General features: G+C 46.4%; 1 protein-coding gene across 4 annotated transcripts in view; it reads right to left on the bottom strand.

Annotated features, from left to right (window-relative positions):
- The window catches only part of KCNQ1 (potassium voltage-gated channel subfamily Q member 1), a 1,547,560-nt gene that overhangs the window by 554,676 nt on the left and 968,043 nt on the right, over positions 1-24,841 (bottom strand). For all 4 annotated transcript variants that reach the window (XM_030201128.1, XM_030201127.1, XM_030201126.1 and 1 more), the window contains 2 exons: positions 10,816-10,910; positions 5,582-5,628 (listed from right to left, as the gene is read on the bottom strand). In XM_030201128.1, coding sequence (XP_030056988.1) covers positions 5,582-5,628; positions 10,816-10,910 — 142 coding nt within the window. The remainder of the gene's footprint in view (positions 1-5,581; positions 5,629-10,815; positions 10,911-24,841) is intronic.

Genomic DNA, 24,841 nt, shown 5'->3' on the forward strand with positions numbered 1-24,841 from the left:
TTGGATTTCTGTTGAAATTCTAGACATGAATCATATATACACTTTCAGAACATTTGACAAGATTTTACATGCAACAACAAAAAAAAAAGGTAATTCTAAAAAATGAATTAGTGTAGCTTTTGATTGATAGGTTAAGTCTTCATCAAACAGGGGAAATACCATCTGCAACTGGAGAGGGTGGGGCTGTTTGTTATCCCCATTCACTAAAAGGAGCAATAAAACTCTGAAGGCTCTTATATAACCTTTGACTTGTGTGTTGCTTTGGTGCTATGAACCAGGGCACATTGAGCTCTCTAGGGTAGAATCCTATAGGAGATTCATGGTACCCCCTAAGGCAGACCATGGAGCATGTTCCTAGGGCTTAGTATGTGTGAAGTGTGGCTTTGGAAGCTGTAATTTTCTCTGAATCAACTACTGCACCCCTTTTATTAAGCAGTCTAGGTTTTCAACTTCTTAATGAAATTATCCATTCGTGGCAAATAAACTTGGAGTAATCCCAAATCAGGTGTTTACAGAAACAAAATTGAGTTGCAAGAGGTTTCCTACCCCTGAAACCATATGCTTGAACAGACAGCACCAGAAAAAAATCTCCACCAGTGAGTTTCCTTTTATTTTGTGGTGACCCTTAATTTTGTTCTAGTACAACAGCTGGTCTCAAATAAAAGCTATTGGAAACTAAGTGTATTTGCTTAGTACATACAGAACACATCTCAACTGTAGAAAACTATTTACTAGTGCCATGCAGTAAACTGATTTTCTGAAGTCTGGGTGAAAGGATCAGCCCTCTACAAATGTTGTTTTAAAAAATCACCACAGGGTCACAATGCTGGCTGAAAAGGGGCAAGACAAGGTCAGGGGTAGAGTGAGTACATGTGAGTTTCCATTTTGAAAGCCACAAATGTACTTTGGGTGGGTATATCTGCATCTTCTTCAAAGCAGATACAAACGGATGTACCAAAGTTTGAGCCCATTCCTGCGTGTGCTAGCATTTCACAAGGAAAGTTTTAATGGGGGTTTCATTTGGAAATGAGTTTACAGTACCATGGGTACAATAGAAACATGGGACTGTAAGCTCCCCTGTGGAGTTTCAAAATTGCTCCATAGGAGTAAATTTCATATAGGTCGTTAAGTAGAGGTTGTTAAAATTTCATATAGGTCGTTAAAAGTTAGGTGCCAAAACCCTGAGCGCTAAGCTACTGTTCTGTAATGGCAGAGTTGCGCACCAGCTCTCGGATTCTATAAATGGTAACTAAAACTGTACATGAAATTCAGCATGCATAGATTTGCGCACACTACTTAACTGCTTAAAAAGCCAATCAGCGCCAATAATTGGCTACTAACAACCAATTATTGGTGTTAATTGATCTTCATTTGGATTTACGTGCAGACCATATTCTATAATGATCCAAGTGTAAATCGTAATGCATGTAAATTTGGGGGCATGGCTGGAGCATTTCGAGGGCATTCCAAAATTTTACAAGCGTAAAGAATTTGGCCAAACTGCGCCAAATTTAGGTGCTGGCATTTAGACCTGCTTTTAGCAGGCGTAATTGTTGGCTCCTAGAGTTACACATGGTTTATGCCCTAAGCGCAATTCTATAAAGGGTGTGTACCCTCTATAGGATAGTGCTCGGTGTATAAAAGTTTCTGTGCCAATTTTTATGCACCAGTTATAGAATTTACCCCCAAATGTGTTCTAGAATACTAGCGTAAGTCTGCAGTTAGATGACAAACTTTAGGCGCAACCACTTACACTATGTCTATGGCTGGTATAAATAGTAGCACTTCAATGTGGCAGCTGGGCGCATTTAATAATTTATGATATCCACTACATTTGTGATTCATTTAGTTTATAGTACTGTTCTATTCAGAAGGTGGACTGAATGGAAGCCAAACACCTGGCCAGACTTCCATTTATCTATAAGGTGGCCCTACCCTCTTTCCCTCGTATGGTTGAGAGTCAGACAGAACCTGCTTTTTTGCATGACTTGCACATGAATGGCAGACCTGGTTAACGATGTTGTGGTCCCTCATGGGTGGCAGATGAGGCAGAAGCGTAGCCAGGTGGGGTGCAGGGGGAGCGGTCGCTCCCCCAAACAGCTGTTTCGAAAAAATGGCGCCTATGCACCCTGTGCCAATAAATTTTTTTTTCTGCTCCCTCCTGAGTCCTATCTCTTCTGCCCGTCTTCTCCCTCCTGCGCAGCACTGGCGATTCAGAGTCAGCCTTCTGCCAGCGTCGGGGCCTCTTCTCAGGCGCATCCAGCCTACTCTATTGCAACTTCCTGTTTTCCGCAGAGGTGGGACGCGCCTGAGAAGAGGCCCCGACGCTGGCAGAAGGCTGACTCTGAATCGCCGGTGCTGCGCAGAAGGGCCAAGATGGGCAGAAGAGAAGGTAAAAGATGCAACGCTGGGGGGGGGGGGGGGTGCTGGAGAAGGGAGAAAGCGGGCGGGTGGGGGGGGTGGCTGGAGAAGGGAGAAAGCGGGCGGGGGGGGGGGGGAGTAGCTGGAGAAGAGAGAAAGCTGCCCGGGGGGAGGGGGGTGTGCTGGAGAAGGGAGAAAGCGGGCGGGCTGGAGAAGAGAGAAAGCGGGCGGGGAAGGTTTAATTGACCAGAGTGGAAGTGAGTCTATCTAGTCCACTTTAACAAGGAAGCCAAACTTACTTTCCTTGTGCCATCACTATCCAGCAGGATAGGCAATGTCTTGAAAGGTGGAGGATAAAGGATTTTTTAAAATATATTTATATCACACATTATCCCAAGCAAAGTTGGATTCAGTGTGGCTTACATTTTAAAATACAGTGAGACAGAATAATAGAATTTAGTTATATCATGGGAATAAATAGATGGATGTGTCTGAAACATTTAACAAAGTTGAGATTAGCTTATATACCCAACTGGGCATTTAAAACTTTGTCCTTTATTGATACCACATGTTCAGAAATCATAGCCATAAGTATAGACAGTTATTCAAATATTATCACATGGGAGGGGAAGGAGATAGGGACACAAAGAGGGCACTACTGGAAAAGGGAGGAGGAGATAGGGACAGAGAGGGGCACCACTGGAAGGGGGAATGGGGATATGGGGACAATGGTGAAAAATGGGTGAGATGGGGACAAAGAAGTAATGCTGGAAAAGGGGGAAGATGGTAACAGCGGTAATGCTGGAAAAAGCAGGAAGATGGCGACACAGGACAATGTTAGAAAAAGGGAGAGGTGGGGGACACCAGGACGGCAGATGCTAGAAAGTGGGAGATGAGGAGACCAGGTAGGCTTGTGCTGAAAAAGGTGGAAGATGGGGACACAGAAAGGGCAGATGCTGAACTTGGGGGTAGGATAGGGACAAGGGACACAGAAGGAAGATGCTGGACAGGACAAATGCTGGCTCCTCCTCCTCCTACTACTACTACTACTTAGCATTTCTATAGCGCTACTAGGGTTACGCAGCGCTGTACAAGTTAAAACATGGGGAAGGACAGTCCCTGCTCAAGAGAGCTTACAATCTAAAGGTAACAAACTATGTAGTCAGTGTAGTCAGTGTATCATGAATGGGGAAGGTGGTTAGGCGCCAAAAGCAAGGGAGAAGAGATGGGTTTTGAGTAAGGACTTAAAGATGGGCAGGGAGGGCGCATGGCGTATGGGCTCGGGGAGTCTGTTCCAGGCATAAGGTGATGCGAGGCAGAAGGGACAGAGTCTGGAGTTAGCGGTGGTGGAGAAGGGTACAGATAGGAGTGATTTGTCCTGAGAGCGGAGGTTACGGGTGGGAACATAGGGGGAGAGGAGGGTAGAGAGGTAATGGGGGGGCTGCAGATTGAGTGCATTTGAAGGTCATTAGGAGAAGCTTGAACTGAATACGGTAGTGAATCGGGAGCCAGTGAAGCGACTTGAGGAGAGGGGTGATATGAGAGTATCGGTTCACGCGGTAGATAAGACGTGCAGCGGAATTTTGGACAGATTGAAGGGGGGCTAGGTGGCTAAGCGGGAGACCAGCAAGGAGAAGGTTGCAATAGTCAAGACGAGAGGTAACGAGTGAGTGGACGAGGGTTCGGGTGGTCTGTTCAGAGAGGAATGGGCGGATTTTGCTAATATTATAGAGGAAGAAGCGACAGGTCTTAGCTGTCTGCTGGATATGGGCAGAGAAGGAGAGGGAGGAGTCGAAAATGACTCCGAGATTGCGGGCTGACGAGACGGGGAGGATGAGGGCGTTGTCAACAGAGACAGAGAGTGGGGGAAGAGGAGAGGAGGGTTTGGGTGGGAAGACAAGGAGCTCAGTCTTTGCCATGTTCAGTTTCAGGTGACGGTTGGACATCCAGGCGGCGATATCTGAGAGGCAGGCCGAGACTTTGGCCTGGGTTTCGACTGTGATGTTGGGAGTGGAGAGGTAGAGCTGGGTGTCATCGGCATAGAGATGGTACTGGAAACCATGTGATGAGATCAGTGAGCCCACAACCAAATGCCTTGGACTTCGCCGGGTTTGAGATCACCGGCATTATTTTCCATTATGGCCAAAATCCGATGCCGGCCATCTCAAACCCGGCGAACTCTGACATTTGGCCGGGTCCAACTGTATTAGCGAAAAAAAAGATGGCTGGCCATCTTTTTCGATAATACAGTTGGCTCCACCCACTTACGGCGCTGGCCCCAAAGATGGCTGGCCAGCTATTTGGCTGGCGCCGTTCGATTATGCCCCTCCATGTTACCATGGAGCAATACAAAGGCATTATATGTTTTATTTTATTTTATTTTTGTTTGTCTTTTCCGGGCACCACTGCACACTGAACAGCAGGTAGTGACTCTTAATGTGGAACCTAGCATCATGTAGCTATGGGTTGAGTTATTCTTCCCAATATTCATCACTGACTTTTGACTAGCTACAAATGCCCTGGGAATCTGTAACAGTGCTTGTAACTTAGGAGGTCTTTTACTAAAGATTAGCTTGATTTATCTGAAGCAGGGCCCATTTTATTCCCATGGGCCCTGCTGCAGATAACTCAAGCTAATCTTTAGTAAAAGATCCCCTCAATTGGATAACTAGCTAATAAGCGCTGTCAATTTGATGTTAACAAGTAATTATCAGCACTATCTGGCATTAAGGTTTATGTGTGCAACTCGCTAAGCGTATTCTATAACGTGGTGCACTTAAATTCTAAGTCACACAGTTGAAAGGGGCGGGCATGGGTGTTTCTAAAATCTATGCGCTTTGTTATAGCATACACCCTCTCTGAACCAAATTTAGGTGTCAGGATTTACGCCAAGTAAAACATGGTGTAAATGGCTACAACTAAATTTGGTTGCATGGAGAGGCGCTTGGTGTATTCTATATTCTGGGTGGAAATTTAAGCCTTAGATTAAGCTTTAGAGAATATGCCATAGATGTATTTTTTCCCACATGGAAGTTTCAGGTGCCATATATAGAATCTAGCCCATATTGTCTTAAAGGAGACATTTGTCAGTTTTAAGAGACACAATCACAGTTTTCTTATTGTCCTCCTAGAATGTATGTCAAGTATACTGCAACTACTGATAAATCAAATGCTTGGTGGATACTGTTGATATTTAAAGCAAGAAGACTGATAAAATTACCTGAGACAGCAAGGAAAAGGGATGGCTTCCCTAAAGACTGGTCCAACCTATTAAAAAAAAAGTCTATTAAAATAGAAAATGTGCCAAAGATAAATGCTATGTTTTTTTTTTTAACATCTGCTTAAAGCATGTCTATTTTTCTCAATTTGCTATTGAATATGGTGCCTCTAAAAACAATTGGCGTATCTGCACTGGAAACAAAGACTTATATCCATTAAACAGGTATGTTGCCTGGCTTGGATTTAAGAAAAGGTAACACAGACAACTGCCTAGGGTGCCAAATTTTAAAAGTATCGAATACGCAGGCTACAGTGGAACCTGCTCTCCTTTGCTTTAGGGTCACACACTTCAAAGGAGCAATGTCACGGCATTCCACCTCCTCCATCTCTGCTCTTTCCAGTCCTGCCTTTGGTTATCATAATCTTAAATCTGACCCTGTACTGTGCTGGCAATGAAATGCAAGTTTGTAAAAATTCTGTACAACCTTGTTCTATAGTATGGTTTCCTGAACTTGGGTCCTCAGATTCCTCATCCAGCTCTGTTTTTCAGGATCACAAAAAGGTGCAAATTAACCACATTGTAAGACTAGGGGGACAATTCTATAACTGGGCATCCTCTGTTTATCTTTTATAATTTATTACAATTTGATATACTGCCAAATCTAAGTCATGCCTAGCCAGTACAGTTTAGAGAATGCCCACTCTATATCAGCATCAGAGCACCTAATTCTGTTGTAGAAAACCAGTGTAAATCGGCATTGGTGTGTGAGCTCTTATGCTGTGTGTAAATTGTATATATTTTAGCGTGAGATTTATTCCTCCCAGTGCAGCAAATCTGCCACTGCTCTCTAGGGATGAAAGAATCCCATCCAAGGCTGCTTCTGGTTTATTTACCTCGTATTATGTAGACTCCTAAATTACCAGAGCTGTGCACTTTACTCTGAATAGTTGAGAAAACAATCAGGGGAGAATAGTAGATATCAGTTATCAATCAGATACTTTTATTTTTTTTAACCACCAAGTATGATTACAATTAGTCATTGCTCCGTAAGTACAATCTACAGAACACCATTTGTGATGAGAAGTACAACTCAATTGGTTATTACCCCAGCTACACATAGGTGTTATCTGGGACTGAGTCTTTAATGTTATATTTCACTACTCAAAACCAATTATTAGTAAATATAAAAGACTCAATGCTACCTGTGAGAAAGCAATTGGATTACTTTGCCAATTCAAATACTGGTTATTGGTTTTTCCCAAGAGAGAGCAGCTTAACTGTCTCTCTGGCTTGAAGTAGGAAGTACACTCATTTTATAGGTCCACTCAGGATACGGGTAATATGAAAGTAAGCACACCTGATTGGATCTATGTTAATGTCCTAGTTAACACTGATTGGCTATGGTAATGAGTAGCTTCAAATTTTGTAAACATGTTTACATCTTTAGATTCAACCGTTATTGCATATCTCTACCACAAATTTCAGCAAGCCTTCCAGGATCCTGTTTTTCCCCTTGCACCATTTATGTATATCTAACCGCTACTTCTCTTTCGGGCTGTCCACCTGGTATTGCACCCTGTTTGCCAACTCTTTTCACAAACAAGCTATTTGTCAATCAACTTGTTATCTTTGAGTTAGACAGGCTTTTGGATTTTTAATCTGCCTGTATATTATTTCAGGCCTTTATATTCCTTGACCTATCTTTCTCAAAGACACGCAGCATCCATTTTCTACAAAATGGGTGCTCTTCAACGCAGCAGTTACACACATAACTTACAGCAGTGTCAGAAGTGTAGTCAGGGCGAGTGAAGAGCGGACTGCTGATGGCACATATTTATTAAGTGACAGATCGCGTGAAAAATAGGCACCATCAGAAGTCCTTTTGGGGGAGCGGTCACTACCCTGGTGACCTACCTAGCTACATCTCTGAGCAGTGTTTCCCAAGTCCGGTCCTGGAGTACCCCTTGCCAGTCAGGTTTTCAGAATATCTACAATGAATATTAATGAAAGGAATTTGCATACAATGGAGGCAGTGCATACAAATCAAGTTCATGCATATTCACTGTGGATATCCTGAAAACCTGACTGGCAAGGGGTACTCCAGGGCTGGACTTGGGAAACACTGACTTATAGAATTCTGTTAAATTGCCCGCATAACTATGGCCCACCTATGCTCCTCTCCTGTGAATGCCTCTCTTACATTTATGCTCCCATTAAAGAACAACACTGAGTGCGTGGCTACCATTTATGCATGTAAATGTACATTCTCTCACATAGATGGCAGTATTCTATAAATGTAAGCACACAAATGGTGCCTCCAGTTAGGTGACCAGTTATAGAATATGGGGTAAATGCATATGAAGAAAGCTCATGAACAGTCATGGTAAAGAGACTTAAAAGATAAGGTTTATAAACAATCACATTCAAAAGTGTGAAAATAATTCAGTTTTGAGGTCCACTTTTTCCTTGGCTTTGCTGTACAATAACCTAGACAGGATGCCAGTTGGTATCAACTGCAATAATGTTTTCCCTTTGGTAATGTAGCTCCTGTTTACTGGGAAATGAATTGAAACCACAGACTTGTTTTGCATTAGTAGCTCACCTGAAGACCACCTGCATGGTAAAACCAGTCTTTCCAATGCAGTACAAGAGTTTATCTTTAGGCCTTTGACACTGGTGCATACTACCCACAGAATTTACAGTGAAACTACATTTAAAGTTAGACAAGATTAGATAAAGAGTTCAATAATATTGTACAAATGTTCAAAGTTAAGAGACTTACACAAAGACAGACTTAAAATCTTTATCAACAAAGTTACTCTGACACATGAGTCTTTGTTGTTAAAGGCTGTAGGATTCAAGCTTTGTGACTCATCTAACTGGTCAAATCATTTCTTCCTGATATATAATCTCTCTGATGTGCAGGAGATGTTTACCATCTGCAACAGAATACTCATCTTCATTCATTCAGTTGAGACACCATGGGAGTTCTTTTAGAAGCATTTCCACATATAAATAGCACATTGGCTATATGTGTGAAAAATAATTCTACAAAGCTGCTATGTTTGAGTGGGTTGAAAATCTACATGTGTATTCTCCATGTTACAAGGAAATGCAAGAATACACATTAAGATAAAAAATTCTGTGTCGACCTTTACATCTGTCCCAAGGCACACCTAGCTTGAAGGGGCAGATACACAGGCTTAGAAGCTCCCTCTCAAAACTCCTCCCCCCAACAGCATTAATAAGCATCCCTCCTTTAACCCCCCCCCCCCCCCTCATTGGCTGACCTTCCTCCAGATCAAAGCGGGAATCTCCCTGGTGTCTAGTGGAACAATCCCCAGTTCCCTCCTGCCCTTTCTTGTGCTGGGTTCAAAACAGCAGCAGCTGTTTAATTGTATAGTAGCACACATCTACTGCCATTTTGTGGTCAACCACTTCCATTTTGAACCCAACACTAGAAGGGGCAGGAGTGACTGGGGATCATCATGGAGACCCCAAGTAAGACCCAGGGGAGGTGTAGATGGTGGTGTCAGACACTGTTGGGGGAGGGATTTCAGGGGATGCTTATTTTTTATCACATTTGTACCCCGCGCTTTCCCACTCATGGCAGGCTCAATGCGGCTTACATGGGGCAATGGAGGGTTAAGTGGCTTGCCCAGAGTCATAAGGAGCTGCCTGTGCCTGAAGTGGGAATCAAACTCAGTTCCTCAGTTCTCCAGGACCAAAGTCCACCACCCTAACCACTAGGCCACTCCTCCACTCACTTATTAAAGCTGTCATGGGTTGCAGAAATGGAGGGGGAGGGATTGATGCTTATTAATGCTGTCACTGGGTGCAGGAACGAGAGGATTGATACTGTAAAGAGCAACAATTTTACGAGGCTGCATATGTGGGGATTTGGGGAGAGCAGGATACTTTTTCTCCATGGACTTGCCAGCTGATACACATGCACTCCTGTATATCATAGTATTTTATAAAAGGTTCCACAATGCCTTTTGTAACATACCAGGTGAATGTCTCATTTACCATCTCAAAAAGAAGAAGAGTAGAGTAGGACAATTGCAATCCATAAGAAGCCAAAAGGAAGCCCCACAGTTTAAAACAAGAGGTTTATTGATAAAGCACCACAATTGAACAGACTCGACACAGCGTCGTGTTTCGGTGAAGGTGCTGTCAAATTGTTCGTTGCTGTACTATCAAAATGGCTTTATGTGCAATTCCAAATCTTATCCACTACGAGGCTGAAGAAAAGAGCTGCCTTTCCGATGAAGTCAAAGCTTCAAACTGTTTTACATGTTTGCCTACATAAAAGCTTTTGAAAGTTGCCCCATATATTCTTTGCGGATGATACCAAACTCTGAGTGGATGGCATGAGGAAGGATCTAGTGAAGCTTGAAGACTGGTCTGAAAATTGGTAACTAAGATTTAGTGCTAAGAAATGTAAGGTCATGCACTTGGGTTACAATAATTGAAGGGAACGGTACAGTATATGGGCTGAACTGCTTCTGTGTAAGGAAGAAGAGTGGGACTTGGGGGTGATTGTGTCCAAAGACTAATGTGGCCAAGAAGGTAGAAAAGGTGACGGTCGAAGCCAGAAGGATGCTTGGGTGCTTAAGTAGAGAGATGACCAGCAGGAAAAAAGAGGTGATAAGTGCCCTTGTATAAGTCTCTGGTGAGGCCCCATTTGGAGTACTGCGTGCAACTCTGGAGACTTAGGGCACAGGATGAAGTTAAGAGGCTTAGGAAGAATCTAAGAAAATACTATTTCACTGAAAGGGTGGTGGATGCGTGGAATGGCCTCCCGGTGGAGGTCGTGGAGATGAGGACTGTGTCGGAATTTAAGAAAACGTGGGACAGGCACGTGGGATCCCTTAGGAAAAGGAGGAGCTAGTGGTTACATAGGAAAGGCAGACTGGATGGGCCATTTGGCCCTTATCTGCCATCATGATTCTATGTTTCTATATTTTTCTGATGTATGATGCATGGCTGTATCTGAAAGGAAATTTGGAAATGTTTTGATTTATCGTAGAAGAAGAAGAAAAAAAAAGATATTTTTTAAAGGCTGAACCATGACTTTGGCCTATCTGAAATCTTCAGGTATAAACATAATTAGTTCAGTGCAAATACTGATAAGAAACAGCTGATGATTTCCTTCTTCAGTCCTCTCTCCAAGCCACTCGTTCAGAGTAAGCCTACAATATTTCAAGCATCTCCAGTATGACTCTGCTTACCTCCTTTGCAGCTCCTTGATCCGCACCATCAAATTAAGATGACCCTGTGAATACTGCTCAATAACGTCTCGCACATCATATGGCTTCCTGGCTTGCTGAAACAAAAAACAGAGAACTACTAAAAAATAGAAAAACAATCAATGGAAGAAATACTTGAAGTTACGATATAAAACACAGTGGCATCTGACGAAACTGTGTTTGGGTGTGCCAACCAACAATGGCACCAGCTTTTTCAAAGCAGCTCTTATGGGTGTCCTATTCTTGAAGGCAAGTGGGCCATTGTTAACTGCAATTTTCTGTGGTCAGTACTCTGCATATGTACTTGGGATTGTTCAATTTCTAATGATTGAGTACTACAGTTCTGGAATGTTCTGAATCTACAGGATATTTTAATCAATATGAAAATATAGTCCACAGAAATATATGGATTGATCAAAGTATGCGCATGCAGGAAAAGAAAGGGATTGTAAATTTATGAAAATAAATATGGATGACATCGGATAAGTACAGCTATGTACTAAAACCATAGAAATAACAATTGGTTCTTCCTAACATAGGGGTCGATGGCTTAGCACACGGCTTCTAACACGATGAAGCACACAGAACTAGTGTTCTAATCAGGATGAACATATCAGATGCACACTCACAAGGTTCTGCGCTGAGGGCAGCTAGTATTGTGCGCATAACTGAGCAAAATCAAAGTGCCACAACACATCTGCTGGAATGTTTTTGTGTAAGTAATGGTGGCAACACAAAAATTAAGTGCGCCAACATTTTTAAGATGCTGGAATTCATGCACAGAACATTCCAGCACATGAATAGCTAAACTTTTTTCTGCTCTGACCCATCCACAGAACTGTCACATCCTATTCTGTCTTAAAAAGTTACAGGTACTGTTATGCTTTGAAGTTGACCGAATTTTGGTTTTGGCCTCGGTACTGAAACCAGTAATTCTTCAGTTTCGGATGAAACTGCATTTTTGACTGTAACCAAACATCCCTTCTCGTGACCACTCTTTGCCTGACCCAACCCCTCCTCCACCATAAGTACCGCCAGACAGCAGGTCCCACTGGGCCGGCCTCAACCTTCCTCATGATCAAGGATACCCCACGAGGTGAGATTTTGCGTGGAGCCCCAGATCTTTGTCGACTGACAGTCATTTTGTACTTCTTCCATTTTCTTACTATGGCACCAACAGTTGTCTCCTTCTCGCCCAGCGTCTTACTGATGGTTTTGTAGCCCATTCCAGCCTTGTGCAGGTGTATGATCTTGTCCCTGACATCCTTAGACAGCTCCTTGCTCTTGGCCATTTTGTAGAGGTTAGAGTCTGACTGATTCACTGAGTCTGTGGACAGGTGTCTTTCATACAGGTGACCATTGCCGACAGCTGTCTGTCATGCAGGTAACGAGTTGATTTGGAGCATCTACCTGGTCTGTAGGGGCCAGATCTCTTACTGGTTGGTGGGGGATCAAATACTTATTTTTCTCTGCAGAATGCAAATAAATTCATATACTTTCCACAATGTGATTTTCCGGATTTAATTTGTGATGTGCTATCTCTCACTGTTACCAATAACCTACCCTTCAATTATGGGCTGCTCATGTCTTTGTCAGTGGGCAAACTTACAAAATCAGCAAGGGATCAAATACTTATTTCCCCCACTGTATGTATACCCGAGTTTGATTTGTCCTTGCCATTTTCAGGGCACAGACCGTAGAAGTGATCTACTTGGATTTCAGCAAAGCCTTTCATACGGTCCCTCACAGAAGAGTTGTGAATAAGCTGAGAGGGCTGAACCCAGGACCCAAAGTGGTGAACTAGATTGGAAACTGGTTGACCAACAGGCGGGAGAGGGTGGTGGTAAATGGAATCAGCTCATAGGAAGTAGTGGAGTACCTCAGGGGTCGGAGCTGGAGCCGATTCTGTTTAATATATTTGTGAGAGACATTGCTGAAGGGTTAGAAAGAAAAGTTTGTCTTTTTGCGGATAACACAAAGATAGCCAATACAGTGGCCACCCTGGAAAGAGTAGAAACCATGAGAAGGGTTTTCCAAACGTTATAAGAATAGTCGAGGGCCTGACAATTAAAACGTAATAATTGTGCCAATCTAGGGTCCAAAGTTTGTTACCAGAGTACAGACTCAACAAATACTTCATACATAAAGTACTCCTTACTACTCTGTATTGGAGCCCCTCTCTCAAATGGTATTATATACTTAGACCATTTGTGAGCAAGGCAGGGTCTTCTGAGTTTATAAGAATGCTAGAAAAGGTTAGCATTAGTGGAATTGTTAAAGAAAGACAAAATCTTTACATGGTGGGTCTGGACGTGGTGGCTCTAAATACTAGTTTACCCCAGGAAAAAGTCACTGATGTCGCTTGCTCGTATTTGGACCAAGCATCTATACCTAAGCCTAAAATACCCGTTTTGCATCAATTGTTGACTTGGGTAATCTGTGAGAATTACTTTGAATATCAGAACAAATTTTATGTACAGAAGGAGGGCGTAGCGATGGGGGCGATGGTGGCCCCATCGCTGGCATGCCTATACATGACAATGGTTTTTTTTTGTTACATTTGTACCCCGCGCTTTCCCACTCATGGCAGGCTCAATGCGGCTTACATGGGGCAATGGAGGGTTAAGTGACTTGCCCAGAGTCACAAGGAGCTGCCTTTGCCTGAAGTGGGAATCGAACTCAGTTCCTCAGTTCCCCAAGACCAAAGTCCACCACCCTAACCACTAGGCCACTCCTTGAAATTAATCATGTATATGCCTCTTCCATGTACAGTAAGGTGGTATTGTGGAAGAAGTATATAGACAGTGGTGTGCTGGAGCCGGCTTGCACCGGCTTGCAAGAGCCGGTTGTTAAATTTTGTACCGACTTGCGAGCTGGTTGTTCCTGACTGCGAGCCGGCTCTCCTTCCTTCCTCCCTCCCTCCCTCCGGATCCGGTCCCTCACCTGAGCCACCTCATCCAGCGAATTCTTCGGGGCAGGCAATCTTGCCTGCCCGCTGCTGGTGCTGACTCTTCCCCGCTGCCGGATCGCTCTTTAAAAATGGCCGCCGAGAAATCCAAAGGCGGCCTCACGAGACTTCTGCTGAAGTCTTGGAGGCCACCCTTGTAAGTCTCGGTGGCCATTTTGAAGAGTAATCTGGCAGCGGGGGAGAGTCAGCGCCAGCAGCGGGCAGGCAAAACTGCCTATCCCGAAGAATTCGCTGAACAACTCGGTGGCTGGAGGGGGTGGCAGAGGAGAGAAGGGAGTCTCAGTCACTGGACATGGGTGGCTGGAGGGGGGCAGGGGAGAGAAGGGAGTCGCTGGACATGGGTGGCTGGAGGGGGGCAGGGGAGAGGTAAAATTATGTATAATCATACCTGATAATTTTCTTTCCATTAATCATAGCTGATCAATCCATAGACTGGTGGGTTGTGTCCATCTACCAGCAGGTGGAGATAGAGAGCAAACTTTTGCCTCCCTATATGTGGTCATGTGCTGCCGGAAACTCCTCAGTATGTCGATATCAAAGCTCCATCCGCAGGACTCAGCACTTAGAGAATTACACCCACAAAGGGACACTCTGCCCAGCTCACCACCGCCGAAACGGGGGAGGGGAATTAACCCAGCTCATCCCCACACAAGTGGGGGAGGGGAATCCGTCCAGCTCATCCCCGCGGAGCGGGGGAGGGACACCACACCCGCCGATGCGGGGGGATCTGGCTTATCCTGCAACCGCAACCGCGGGAGGAGCTGACTGACCCTAACACCGCCGAAGCGGGAGGGGTACAAAGCTGCCCTACAGCCGCACGAAGCGGGAGGGAGTGCCGGCAGAATTTTAAGTCTCAATCCAGCCCCGTAAAACGGAGGGGAGAGGAATGCAGCAGCTCACTGTAACACAAACTCGTCTTAACTCTTGAAGAATCCAAGTGAAAAAAACTTGAACACGAAGTCTTTCTGAAGTAACTGAAGACAAAACTTGAACCTGAAATGCAACCAGAATAAAAACAGTACAGATATCTGGGAGGGGCTATGGATTGATCAGCTATGATTAATGGAAAGAAAATTATCAGGTATGATTATACATAATTTTACCTTCCATATCATCAAGCTGATCAATCCATAGACTGGTGGGATGTACCGAAGCAGTACTCACCCAGGGCGGGACATTGAAATCCCTGACCTCAACACTGAAGCTCCAAACCGGGCCTCCGCCCGTGCAGCCACAGTCAAACGGTAATGCTTGGAGAATGTATGAGCCGAAGCCCAAGTTGCCGCCTTGCATATCTCTTCCAAGGAGACGGATCCGGCCTCTGCCATCGAGGCCGCCTGAGCTCTCGTGGAGTGAGCCTTCAGCTGGATAGGCGGCACCTTCCCCGCGGCCACATAAGCCGCTGCAATGGCTTCCTTGACCCATCTTGCCACTGTAGGCTTAGCAGCCTGCAGACCCTTACGAGGACCTTCAAACAGGACAAACAGATGATCCGATTTCCGGAAATCATTGGTCACTTCCAAGTATCTGATGATGACTCGTCTCACATCCAGATATTTAAGAGCAGAGTACTCCTCTGGGTAGTCCTCCCTACGAAAGGAAGGGAGACAGAGCTGCTGATTCACATGGAAGCGAGAAACAATCTTGGGCAGGAAGGAAGGCACTGTGCGAATAGTCACTCCTGCCTCAGTGAACTGCAGAAAAGGCTCTCGACATGAGAGCGCCTGGAGCTCGGAAACTCTTCTGGCTGAAGTGATAGCCACCAAAAAGACTGCTTTCAACGTCAGGTCTTTCAGAGATGCCCTCGACAAGGGTTCAAAAGGCGGCTTCTGCAATGCTCTTAGTACCAGATTGAGATTCCACGCAGGCACCACTGAGTGCAGAGGAGGGCGCAGGTGATTAACTCCCTTGAGAAAGCGCACCACATCTGGCTGCGAAGCCAGGGAAGCACCCTTCAGGCGGCCCCTGAAGCAAGCCAGAGCCGCTACCTGGACTTTAAGGGAACTGAGCGACAGGCCTTTCTCCAGACCTTCTTGCAGGAACGCCAACACTGAAGAAATTGGAGCAGTGAAGGGAGAAAGTGAGCCTGCTTCACACCACGCTGCAAAGATACGCCAAACCCTGGCGTAAGCAGTAGAAGTAGAGCGCTTCCTCGCTCTCAGCATAGTGGCGATGACCTTGTCTGAGAAGCCCTTCTTCCTCAGACGCTGCCGCTCAATAGCCAGGCCGTAAGACCAAAGGGGGAGGGATCCTCCATCACCACGGGACCCTGATGTAACAGGCCCTGCTCCACTGGCAGCCGCAGAGGATCGTCGACTGAGAGCCTGATCAAGTCCGCATACCAGGGACGCCTGGGCCAATCTGGACCCACCAGGATTACCCTGCCGGGATGCTTTGCCACCCGGTCTAGCACCCTGCCCAACATGGGCCAGGGCGGGAACACATAGAGAAGCTCTTGTGTCGGCCACTGTTGGAGAAGAGCATCTACTCTCAGGGATCGAGGGTCCCGTCCTCTGCTGAAAAAGCGCGGCACTTGGCAATTGGCCGATGACGCCATCAGATCTAGGCTCGGCTGGCCCCAGCGCTTCGTGATGTCCAAGAACGCCTGAGCAGATAGCTGCCACTCTCCGGGCTCCAAGGTATGGCGACTGAGAAAGTCCGCCTTGACATTCATGACTCCGGCAATGTGGGCCGCTGAAAGCTGCTCCAGGTTCGCTTCCGCCCACTGGCAAAGATTCATAGCCTCCTTGGCTAGAGGGGCGCTCTTGGTACCTCCCTGGCGGTTGACATAGGCCACAGCCGTGGCATTGTCCGACAGGACCCGTACAGGCTTCAACACCAGTACCGGGATGAACTCCAAAAGCGCCAACCGAATGGCTCTGAGTTCCAGGAGGTTGATAGACCACTTTGCCTCTGCAGGAGACCAGAGCCTTCCCAAGCAGTGGGCTCCCCAGCCCGACAACGAGGCGTCCGTCGTGACGACAATCCACTCTGGGGTCACCAGAGGCATTCCCGCAGACAACTTGTCTGTCTGCATCCACCAGCTCAGCGCCTTGCGCACTGCTGGGTCCAAGGGAAGGCGCACAGCATAATCCTCCGACATCGGAGTCCAGCGCTGCAGCAAAGAGTGTTGAAGTGGTCTCATATGAGCCCTGGCCCAGGGCACAACTTCCATCGTGGCCGTCATAGAGCCCAACAGCTGCACATAGTCCCAAACCCGAATGGGAGAGGCTACTAGGAACTGGTCCACCTGAGCCTGAAGTTTGACAATCCGATTGTCTGGCAGGAACACTCTGCCCACTTGGGTGTCGAATCGGACTCCCAGGTACTCCAGGGACTGAGTCGGGCGCAGCTGGCTCTTCTCCCAGTTGATGATCCATCCCAGGGAGCTCAAAAGAGCAACTACCCGGTCCACAGCTTTGCCGCACTCTGCATAAGAGGGGGCTCGGATCAACCAGTCGTCCAGATAAGGATGGACTTGTACCCCTTCCTTTCGTAGGAAGGCCGCGATGACCACCATTACTTTGGAAAAGGTCCGCGGAGCAGTAGCCAACCCGAAAGGGAGGGCTCTGAACTGGAAGTGTCATCCCAGGACTGCAAAACGCAGAAAGCGTTGATGAGGAGGCCAGATGGGAATATGCAGGTACGCTTCCTTGATGTCCAAGGATGCCAGGAACTCTCCTGCCTTCACTGCCGCTATAACAGAGCGGAGAGTCTCCATGCGAAAGTGCCGCACTTTCAAGGCCCGATTGACCCCTTTGAGGTCGAGGATAGGCCGGACAGAACCTCCTTTCTTTGGTACCACAAAGTAAATGGAGTAACGTCCCTTGCCAAGCTGACTTTCTGGCACCGGAACGACCGCGCCCAGGCGGATCAGATTGTCCAAAGTCTGCTGCACTGCCACAGCTTTGACCGGAGACTTGCAGGGAGAGAGTACAAACCCGTCTTTTAAGGGTCGGCAGAACTCTAGTTTGTAGCCGTCTCTGATGACTTCCAGCACCCACGCGTCTGAAGTTATTGTGGTCCACTCGCCCAGAAACGAGGACAGCCGTCCTCCAATCTGCACTGGGGCATGGACCAAGACCCCATCATTGGGTACGAGACCCTGGGGGAGGACCGGAGGGAGCACCTCCGGGACGGCGGTCTCTGCGAAAGGAATGCTGCTTGGGGGAGAAATTCCTCTTGAAGGAAGAGGGGGCAGAGGAACCCGACTTGCCCGGGCGGTACCGACGGGCTTCCTGCAACCGTCCTCTGGAGGTACCGGAACGAGTACTAGCCCGAGCCCTGACCTCTGGTAATTTCTTGCCCTTAGACGTGCCGAGATCGGTCACGATTTTGTCCAGCTCGACCCCAAAGAGCAGCTTGCCTTTAAAAGGCAACCTAGCCAGGCGGGATTTAGAGGCGTGGTCAGCAGACCAATGTTTCAGCCAAAGCCACCGCCGCGCAGAGATTGTCTGAGCCATGCCTTTCGCTGAGGCCCTCAAGACATCATACAGCAAGTCTGCCAAATAGGCTAAGCCCGATTCCAGGGCCGGCCAATCAGCCCTCAAGGAATGATCCGAGGGGGAAGCCCGCTGCACCATAGTCAGGCACGCCCTGGCCACATAGGAGCCGCAAACTGAGGCCTGCAAACTTAAAGCAGCCGCCTCAAAGGACGACCTTAAGGCCGCCTCCAATCTTCTGTCTTGGGCGTCCTTTAGGGCCGTGCCACCTTCCACCGGCAACGCCGTTTTCTTAGTCACCGCAGTGATTAAAGAATCCACGGTAGGCCACAGATAGGCCTCACGTTCACTCACAGCCAAAGGATAGAGGCGGGACATAGCCCTAGCCACTTTAAGGCTCGCTTCTGGGACATCCCATTGAGCCGAAATTAAGGTGTGCATGGCATCATGCACGTGGAAGGTTCTAGGCGGGCGCTTCGTCCCCAGCATAATGGCAGAGCCAACAGGGGCTGAGGGAGAGACGTCCTCCGGAGAGGAAATCTTCAAAGTGTCCATGGCCTGTAACAACAGGTTGGGCAAATCCTCTGGGCTAAAAAGCCGCGCTGCAGAGGGGTCATCCGCTCCATCCGAGCGGGGATCCGTCTCCTCCAAGGAATCCGCAAAGGACCGTTGGGAGACCTCAGACACGCTGCCCTCATCTACATCGGAGGAGACAAATTCCTCCAAGGCCTGGGAATCAACCCGAGGGCTTTTACCTCTGGGAACCTCAATCTCTTTACCAGACGAGGGAGCAGGGGCAGCGTTGTGCATGAGGAAGGCCTGATGCAGCAGCAAAACAAACTCGGGGGAGAAACCCCCCAGACTGTGCACTTCCGCAGCCTGGGCAACAGCCCTAGACGCACCCTCAACCGGCGCTCGCAATAGCGGGGGAGAGACATGCTGCGCATCCAAAATGGCGTCCGGCGCGAAACTCCGCGAAGGAGCCGCGCGGGAAGAACGGCTCTTAACTTTAGCCGCTTCTGTGCCGTCGCCCAAATTAAGGGCGTTCATGGCATTAATGTCTCCAACCTCAAGGGCGGCCCAAGAAGAAGCCGTCCGAGCCGCGTGGCCGGCCAAGATGGCGGAGGCGAGGAGCGGGGGATGGGCGTTTATGGCAGGAAAAACCGCCACGCCGGAGGAAGGACTGGAACATTCATCGGTCACTAAACTGTCACCCAACAAGGGCGAATCAGGCTTTAAGACCCCCGCATCCCCTCTAGAAGCGCTCAAGCGACCCGGGGAGCGACCCTTTGCGCCCTCGCCCTCCGACGCCATATGCCACGAGGAGAAGAATCGGGGAACCCCCTGCCCGCTATAAAAAGGTAAAAATTACCTGCTGTCCGCTCCGAGTTGTAACGACCTGGTGTCCCAGTGAGTAGCTGCAATAGACGCTTAAATAAACGTCGAAATAAACGCCTTTAAGGACGTTCAAAATTTTTTTTTTTTTTTTTTAACGGAGCCAGCGGGAGGGGGGAGAAAAGGAGGGACCTGGTACCACCAGGTTTGCACTTGCTCAAAAGAGCCCTCAACCCCAGGCACTCAACAAAACCTAAAAATTAGGCTTGGAGGCCTAGCCAGAGCTGCTGCTGTGTGTGACCACCACCTGCTGAGATAGAGAACATACTGGGGAGTTTCCGGCAGCACATGACCACATATAGGGAGGCAAAAGTTTGCTCTCTATCTCCACCTGCTGGTAGATGGACACAACCCACCAGTCTATGGATTGATCAGCTTGATGATATGGAAGAGGGCAATCGCTGGGTATGGGTGGCTGGAGGGGGAGCAGGGGAGAGAAGGGAGTCGCTGGGCATGGGTGGCTGGAGGAGGGGGCAGGGGAGAGAGGACAGTCGTTGGGTATGGGTGGCTAGAGGGGGCAGGGGAGCAAAGAGAATCACTGGGCATGGGTGGCTGGAGGGGGACAGGGGAGAGATGGCAATCGCTGGGTATGGGTGGCTGGAGGGGGGCAGGGAGAGAAGGAAGTCACTGGGCATGGGTGGCTGGAGGAGGGGGCAGGGAATAGAGGACAGTCGTTGGGTATGGGTGGCTGGAGGGGGGCAGGGGAGAGAGAACAATCGCTGGGTATGGGTGGCTGGAGGGGGGGCAGGGGAGAGAAGGGAGTCACTGGGCATGGGTGGCTGGAGGAGGGGGCAGGGGAGAGAGGACAGTCGCAGGGTATGGGTGGCTGGAGGGGAGGGTTGCTGGACATGGGTGGATGGAGGAGAGGGTTGCTCGACATGGGTGGATGGAGGAGAGGGAAGGGAGAGAAGAAATGCTGGACATGGATGGAGGGCAGGGAAGAGTGAGGAAGTAGATGAGATGAGGGAAAAGGAAGAGAGGAGAAAAACTGCACATGGATGAAGAAAATAGGCAGAAGCTGGATCCATTAGATAGTCAAGTCTGCGGAGGACCCAGCTTTTACTTACGGATGTAGGGCAAGAAATGAAGAAGAAAGGCGGAAAGTAAAGAAATAAATGGAAAGGAAGCTCTGGAAATGGAGTTAAGAGGACAGATAGCAGCAGAATCGGATACTGGGCCAGCATGATCAGAAAAACAAAGTCACCAGACAACAAAAGGTAGAAAAAAATCATTTTCATTTTCATTATAGTGTTTGGAATATGTCCACTTTGAGAATCAGGTGCTCAACATTAAAAGTTTATATTTATTTACTTATTTATGGCATTTTATTCCACATTAAACATGAATTAGATTGGAACCTGGGATCATTTAATTTTTTTTCCTGGAGTAATGCATTGCCCCCGCCCCCAGGCTCTCTCCCCGGCTATAGCCAGCTCTGCAATTTGGGGGGGGGGGGTGCAGAGGTGGACCGGGGAGAGAGCCTGTTGTTAAACATTTACCAGCACACCACTGTATATAGATGACGTAGTCATGTTTTGGCATGGAAATGAACAAGATTTATATACACATTCATTGACTCCCTCAATACTGCGTATCCTTGTATTAGGTTCACCCATCGTATAGCTAAACAAGAAATGGAATTTTTGGACATAAGGATTATTTGTAAGGAGGATGGTGGATTTTCCACCTCAATATATCGGAAGCCGACCGACAGGAACACTCTTTTGCATTTCACTAGTCACCATCATATAGGGTTGCGAAGGGGAGTTCCTGTCGGTCAATTTTTGAGATTGAGAAGATTATGTACTTCCCTTGCAGATTTTAAAACTCAAGCTGGGGAAATGATACATAGATTCCGTCAAAGAGGGTATCCTATGAATGTTATAAAACAGGCTTATAAAAGAGCGCGGTACACGCACAAGCCGTGGTTGTTTGTCCCAAAGCAGAAACCTATGGTCGGTCCTTTAGCATGTGTGATTCCTTTATCCCATCAAGCGCCTCAGATTGGACAGGTAGTCCATAAATATTGACACGTGTTGTCAGTACACTCAGAATTCAGCGAACGCCCCAAAATAGCCTACCGCCGCAAATCAAATTTGGGAGCGTTATTGAAAAAGCCAGGTAGAAACAATAACGGGGAACAGCATGGACCCTGTGGTAAATGCGTCCACTGTAAACACGCGATTACTACAAGTTGGATAGCTAAACCAGGGTCCAATAGGCGGTTCTATCTGTCATCATATACTACATGTGACAGTGAAAGAGTTATATATTGTATCATATGCCCATGATCGCTATACTATATAGGTCACAAGAAAAGGAAACTTAAGAGTCGTCTTGCCGAGCATATTAGTAATATTAGAACCCCCCAAAAAGATACTCCACTATTCAATCATTGGCTAGAAAGAAAGCATAATATAGAAGGGTTGAAAAGTGTGGTGTTAATACAAGTGGCAGCATCAGGGCGCGGAGGAGATGTGAGCGCCCTGCTGCACAATATAGAACAAAGATATATTTTTGAGTGGGCTACGGTGGCCCCTAGCGGCCTCAATTTAGAGGTAGAGTGGCTGTAGCACAGTCACGTCACGTAGGGGGAGGAGTTAAGGTATATTTAAACTCCCATGTGAGACCTTTTAGGTACAGCGTTATTGGGCGGGTAGAAAACTCCTGACTTGGAATGATATCCTGACGGTAAGCAGCCAATTTCGATATGGAATGATTAAAAAGAATTACATTGATGAGTACAAATAAGCCACTACCTATTCTTGCATTTGTATGTTTATATACACATTACATAATTTAGGTATTGGTTCCTCCTGAAGAAGGAAATTCCCGAAATGCGGTCTCGCAAAGAGGACCAACCAAGATACAGAGAACCCGGTGGATTTAAAAGGACTTTTTAGCCGCAGTGGATATTTTCACACAAGGTACCTCGGTAGCCTTTCCCTGGCTGAAATGATCCTCATGGACATGGTTCTTAAGAAGTTTCCATAGTATGTGAACTGTTATTTAAAGACTCTGTGGGCGCCAATGCACACCGAAATGCAGTGCCTGAATATGATCACGGAGATTTGGATATAGCAAAGACTGAAATATATTTCTTTTGAGTTTATGCATTTGGTATAAGCAAATCAATAGAAATCAAACAAAATAAAACATGGAAAAGAAAATAAGATGATACCTTTTTTATTGGACATAACTTAATACATTTCTTGATTAGCTTTCGAAGGTTGCCCTTCTTCCTCTGATCGGAAATAAGCAAATGTGCTAGCTGACAGTGTATATAAGTGAAAACATTCAAGCATTACTATGACAGTCTGACAGGGTGGGAGGAGGGGGTGGGTAGGAAGTATGCATGGGGATATCAAAGCATATCATTGATATTCTAACAGGGTGGGTGTGGATAGGTGAGGGGAGGGTAAGCAAATGAAAGTCTTTGTATTAACTGATTAGAAGTGATAGAAGTCATTAGGACACTGAAGAGAACTGTGTGGTATGAGTGGAAGCGGCGAGTGATTGTGAGTGCTGAGGTCTGATGTAAGATAAAGGTATATGTGATTAATAAATAAGTTGAAGAAATTAATGTAGTAAGGAGTATTTTATGTATGAAGAATTAAAATTTAATGCCAAGAAGTGCAGAGTGATGCACTTAGGGTGCAGAACTACAAAAGAGATGCACTGGATAGGAGGGAAGAAATTGGTAAGCTCGGCTCAGGAGAGGGACCTTTGGGTGATGGTGTCTGAAAATCTCAAGCTGATGAAACAGTGCAACAAGGAGGTGGTCGCGGCCAGAAGGATGCTAGGCTGCATAGAGAGGGATATAACCAGCAGAAGAAAGGAGGTTTTGATGCCCCTGTTCAAGTCATTGGTAAGGCCCCACTTGGAGTATTGTGTTCATTTTAGAAGGCCTATCTCGCTAAGGATGTAAAAAGACTTGAAGAGGTTCAGAGAAAAGCGACGAAAATGGTAGGATGTTTACATAGCAAGATGTACATGGAGAGAATTACTGACCTAAACATGTATGCCCTGGAAGAAAGGAGAAACAGGGGTGATATGATGTAGATGTTCAAATATTTGAAAGGTATTAATCTGCAAACAAACCTTTTCCAGAGATGGGAAGGTGGTAGAACCAGAGGGTATAAACTGAGGTTCAAAGGAGGGCAAACTCAGGAATAATGTCAAGAAGTATTTTTTCACTGAGAGGGTGATAGAGACATAGAATGCCCTCCCACGGGAGGTGGTAGAGATGAAAATGGTAACTGAATTAAAAAATGCATGGGACAAACATAAAGGAATCCTGTTTAGAAGGATAGGATCCAAAGAAGCTTAGCGGAGATTTGGTAGGAAAGCCGGTGCTGGGAAGACTTCCACGGTCTGTGCCCTGATTGAGGCTGAAAAGATTTGCAGTGGAGTGCCACAGGGATCTGTATTGAGACCGATGCTACTTAACATATTTATAAATGTTATAAATGATACAGAAATTGGAACGACAAGTGAGGTGATTAAATTTGCAGATGATACAAAACTATTCTAGGTTGTTAAAACACGAGCGGATTGTGAAATATTGCAGGAAGACCTTAGGAAATTGGGAGACTGGTCATTCAAATGGCAGATGAAATTTAATATGGACAAATAAATGCAAGGTGATGCACATTGGAAAGAATAATCCGAATCATAGTTACCTGATGCTAGAGTCAACCTTGGGGGTCAGCACTCAAGAAAAAGATCTAGGTGTCGTTGTAGATAATACACTGAAATTTTCTGCTCATGGTGTGGCAGTGGCAGCCAAAAAAGCAAACAGGATGCTAGGAATTATTAGGAAAGGGATGGTGAATAAGAATAATGCTTCGAGTATTGCATTCAGTTCTGGTCGCCTTATCTCAAAAAAGATATAGCGGAATTAGAAAAAGTTCAAAGAAGAGCGACCAAAATGATAAAGGGGTTGGAACTCCTCTCATATGAGGAAATGCTAAAGAGGTTAGGGATTTTCAGTTTGAAAAAGAGACAGATGAGGGGAGATACGATTGAGGTCCACAAAATCCTGAGTGGTATAGAACTAGTAGAAGTAAATTGATTTTTTTTATTCGTTCCAAAAGTACAAAGACTAGGAGACATCGAGGAAGTTACATGGAAATACTTTTAAAATAAATAGGAGGAAATATTTTTTCACTCAACGAATAATTCAGCTCTGGAACTCTTTGCC

The sequence above is a fragment of the Microcaecilia unicolor genome, chromosome 4, assembly GCF_901765095.1.
Source record: "Microcaecilia unicolor chromosome 4, aMicUni1.1, whole genome shotgun sequence".
NCBI classification, from domain to species: domain Eukaryota; kingdom Metazoa; phylum Chordata; class Amphibia; order Gymnophiona; family Siphonopidae; genus Microcaecilia; species Microcaecilia unicolor.